Source organism: Budorcas taxicolor, chromosome 3 (genome assembly GCF_023091745.1).
Source record: "Budorcas taxicolor isolate Tak-1 chromosome 3, Takin1.1, whole genome shotgun sequence".
NCBI lineage: Eukaryota > Metazoa > Chordata > Mammalia > Artiodactyla > Bovidae > Budorcas > Budorcas taxicolor.
In genome coordinates, this window is record NC_068912.1 from 10907859 (window position 1) to 10912349 (window position 4491).

The following is a 4491-nucleotide window of genomic DNA, read 5'->3' on the forward strand; positions in this document are numbered from 1 at the left end:
TCCCAGTCTGTGGCTTTCCTTTTCATTTTTCTAACAATGTCTATTGAAGCATAGAAGCTTTATTTTGATGAAGTTCAGTTTGTGATTTTGTCCTTTTATAGTTTATGCTGTTTTATTTTGTGTCTAGGAAATTTTCTCTTTCCAAGGTCATGATTTTATCACATATTTTCATCTAGAATTTTTGTTTTAACTTTTATATCTATGTCTTTGATTTACTTTGATTTTTTTGAATATGGCATGAGGTAAGATTTGAGGTTTATTTTTTTCTGTCTAGCTATCCAATTGTTTGTAACAGCAACATTTGTTGATAATACTATTATTAAGATATTTAAAAACTTTGTAAAAAAATTAATTGACCATGTATATGTGGATCATTTTTGATCTGTGTTTTGTTCCACTGAGTTGTATGTCTATCCTTATACCAGTACTATGCTGCCTCGATTACTGTAGTCTTCAATTGCAATAGTGTAAGTTTTTAAACTCTTTTTAGAAATTGCTTTGGCTTTTGTAGTTCTTTGCATTTCCATATATGTTTTAGAATGGGAATAGGTTTTATTTCCTGACTAGAGGATTTGGTACCCTAGTCTTATGAGGGTCATTGTGAATCCAGACATTGGGAGAGACAGTAGATATTATTTAAGAATGAATTCCATTGAATGTGATGATGATGTACATGTGACTCCAAAATGCTGACCTTTGTTGACTGGAATAATGGTGAGGTCATCAAGAAAGACAGAAGTTAAGATAAAGAGTGCTTGTGCTTAGTTGCTCAGTTGTGTCTGACTCTTTGTGACTCCATGGACTGTAGCCTGCCAGGCTCCTCTGTCCATGGGGTTCTGCAGGCAGAATACTGGAGTGGGTTGCCATTTCCTTCTCCAGGCGATCTTCCCAACCCAGGGACTGAACTTGGGTCTCCTGAATTTGCAGGCAGATTCTTTACCATCTGAGCCACCAGGGAAGCCCAAGATGTAGAGGGTATATGCCCCAAATATAAGAGGGTAAATGTTTATTAGTTTTTGAAAAAGTAAAATGTATTATGTCAGCAAGACCCATAAGTAGAAGAATCCAGAGGATTCTTTGAGGAAAAGATTGACGATAGAAGTAGCGATCTGATAGCAATTAACATAGAGATTATAGCCAGAAAAACTGAGGAGAGTGTGGAAAGGAAAAAGCAAAGGCCAAGGATTGACCAAAGAACAGCATTTCCATTACGATATAGGTGGAATGAGCAGCTTCATGGGAGAGAACTAAATTAGTGCTGAGAAAAGAGAAAACTAGTGTGGTGTCATGGAAACTAAGGTCAGAGAATGTTTCCAGGAGGCACGGTTTTCAGAAGTGTAAAATGAATCAGAGGGAAAAGAGAAAGAGGAAAAAGCAAAGTCTGACACTTTTAGCAATGGAGACTTCTTTGACATTTGAGAGAACAGTTTTGTAGGAGTGACCACGACGAAACCAACTCTCAGGGAATTATGGCAGGTGGGAGAGAAAGTCTATTTCATAATTCTAAATAAGAAAGGAGGGAGAGCAATGGAATGATCACTGTAGAGAGCCTCAAAATCAAATGTACATTCTCCACACAGATTGTGTACTCTGGCTTTTTGGTAGAGGGAACTAGTGCACTCTATTTCTTATAATTATATCAAATTCTGTGTTCACCAAATTTTTAAAAATTGATAAGCCAATTCAGCTCCTAGCAGCTGGCAGACTCCTTTCTCCTCCTCCTCTCAACTCTGATGCTTGCATTCCCTTGTTCACAACTTGAATTTTTCTCCCCTTTTCTTACTACAGTGAAAACTAAACCGTGTTCTCCCAATTACCTGTCTCTCTTCCTGAGTTCATTCTTAAAAAGGACCACTGAGGTCAGCAAAAAAGATTACTGTGGTGGGACTTGAGTGAACAATTTCAGTGGAGAGATCACAACACAAATTGTCCTGCAATTCTTTGAGGGTGTGATGACATGTTTGGACCACATTCTTTCTCTGAATTGAGGTTTCTAGATTCAAAACTCAACTGAAATACCGTGTAAAAGTTATTGGTGGCCTTATCACCAGATCCAGTAATGACTGATCAAAGTTCATCTTTCAGATTACTTTCTTCTGCTATATCATCGCCCCCCAAAACTTTCATCTTTATCTTTTTCTTGACTTGCGCTTCATTAGTAAGCCTCTTGTTCCTGGAGTTTGTTTTAAGTGGTAAACCTCATTACTGATCAGTACACAGGGCAATTTCTCTTTCCGGGCTCTCTCTTCCCTTTCCCAAAATCAGTGCTGTGAGCATTTTCTCAGAAGTCTCCATGCGCAGGGCAAGTTTGCACCTAGTGGTTGTATTTACATGTATAAACCCCACAGAGGCAACCAGAGTTTTCTCTTTCTATTCAGGGGTCATATACATGAGCTTGCTGGTCACAAAGGGGGAACTGGGTTCACTCAATTCAGCTATCATTGTCCCTTACTATTAAGTCTAATTGTTGATGGGAATTTTCCCCTTGATGACTGCCTCTCTCTGTTGCTTTAGGACACTGATATAGCAGAATGCAGAGAAAGAACTTCACAGAAGTGGCAGAATTCATCTTCCTGGGATTCTCCATCTTTGGAAATCACCAGATAACCCTCTTTGTGGTTTTCCTCTCCACCTACATTTTCACTCTAACTGGGAACATCATCGTTATCACTGTCATCTGCATTGACCGTCAACTCCACACTCCCATGTACTTCTTTCTGAGCATGCTGTCTAGCTCAGAGACAGTGTACACACTGGTCATCATCCCACGAATGCTTTCTGGTCTCATTTTTTATAACCAGCCTATATCTTTGGGAAGCTGTGCAACTCAGATGTTCTTTTTTGCCATCTTGGCCGCTAATAATTGCTTCTTGCTCACAGTAATGGGCTATGACCGTTATGTGGCCATCTGCAAGCCCCTGAGGTACACAGTCCTCATGAACAAAGGCGTGTGTGCTAGGTTAGTCTGTGGGTCCTTTGGGACTGGTCTTGTTATGGCAGTTCTCCATGTAACGGCCATGTTCAACTTGCCCTTCTGTGGCACCGTGGTGGAGCACTTCTTCTGTGACATTTACCCAGTCATGAAACTTTCTTGTATTGATACCACTGTCAATGAGATCATCAATTATGGTGTAAGTTCACTTGTGATTATTGTGCCTGTTGTCCTGGTCTTCATTTCCTACATCCTCATTATCTCTTCCATCCTTAAGATACCCTCAGTCAAGGGCCGGAAGAAGACCTTTGCCACATGTGCCTCTCACCTCACTGTGGTCGTTGTCCACTACGGCTGTGCCGCCATTGCCTATCTCAAGCCCAAATCAGAAAATGCAATAGAAGAAGATCTTCTTCTCTCTGTGACCTACACCATCATCACTCCCCTGCTGAACCCTGTTGTTTACAGTCTTAGGAACAAGGAGGTCAAGGATGCCCTGCGTAGAGCTGTGGGCAGAAACAGTTCTTAACAGATTGAATTGTTTTGTCAAAAGACCTTTGGCTCAATGTAATGTGTCTACTCACAAACATGCCATGATAAAGAAGTTCATCAAATACAGTGTTTGTGGAGAATAATGTCAAAGAGTTGAAATGCTTTTCTTTTTCATGCTCTAGGGGCAAAGCAGAAAGCAAGGTTTTTGCTTTGATGAATTTTGTTACCAGATAAAAGAATCATTCCAAGCCAGAGTAAGACTACTTGTTTCTGTGCTTGAGGAGTTCTGTTTGGAGACCTCTTTTGGCCTTGATTTTACCTGGCTCCTCTCAGGCAGTCAGACTCTTGATGTAGTCTGGTAAGAAGATGTGAGAAGAGGCAGCTGGAACAGATGTGGAAGAGGTCTTAGGAAATGAAGAGACAGAGACAGCCCAAGGACGGCTTTCATTCTCAGAAGCTGAGTCACTTGCCCTGTAGCAGTCATTTCAGAAAGGGTTTTCTTAACTCCTGCTGATTGAAAAATGAAGAGCCTCAGAAAAGGGTAGCATTTTTTTTTTTTTATAAGAGAGAAGTAGGTTTTATTAATCTAAAGGCTTTTTTTTGGCCAAAATAAACTATAAGCATTTATAAATTTCATAAAAGTACTCTACAGTATTAAAAATGAGGATATAATAACACAGAGAAAGGGCATTAAAAATATAGTAACCAGGAGAGTATTGATAGAAAGATAGAAAAACGTTCATGGCACAAACTAGAGTCCAGAAAGAAACCTGTACCTATATGGTTAACTTTGTTTTCTTTTTCTTTTTTTTTAAGAAACAAAGGCAATTCAGTGGAGAATGGAAACTGTTTTATCAATCCATGCTGGAACAACTGGATATCTATGCGCAAAAACACCAGTTATGATCTACATCTTGCACTTTATACAAAACTGACTCAAAAATATGGTAGAATTAAATGTAAAATCTAAAATTACAAAACTTTTAAGAGAAAATATTTGTGCCTTTATGTTAGGCAAAGGTTTATTTTTTGTATGACACCAAAAGCACAGTTTATAAAAGATAAAA

At 39.0% G+C, this 4491-nt stretch overlaps 1 protein-coding gene across 1 annotated transcript; it reads left to right on the forward strand.

The window, feature by feature from the left end:
• The first annotated feature begins 2531 nt into the window (after nucleotides 1–2531).
• LOC128045261 (olfactory receptor 10J5) lies at nucleotides 2532–3461 on the forward strand. The gene has a single exon (XM_052637758.1). It carries the CDS (start codon nucleotides 2532–2534, stop codon nucleotides 3459–3461), a length of 930 nt encoding a protein of 309 aa, XP_052493718.1.
• Nucleotides 3462–4491: the final 1030 nt, after the last annotated feature.

Coding starts and splice junctions, on each gene's coding strand:
- LOC128045261 (XM_052637758.1), top strand. CDS start 2,532: ATGCAGAGAAAGAACTTCACAGAAGTGGCAGAATTCATCTTCCTGGGA.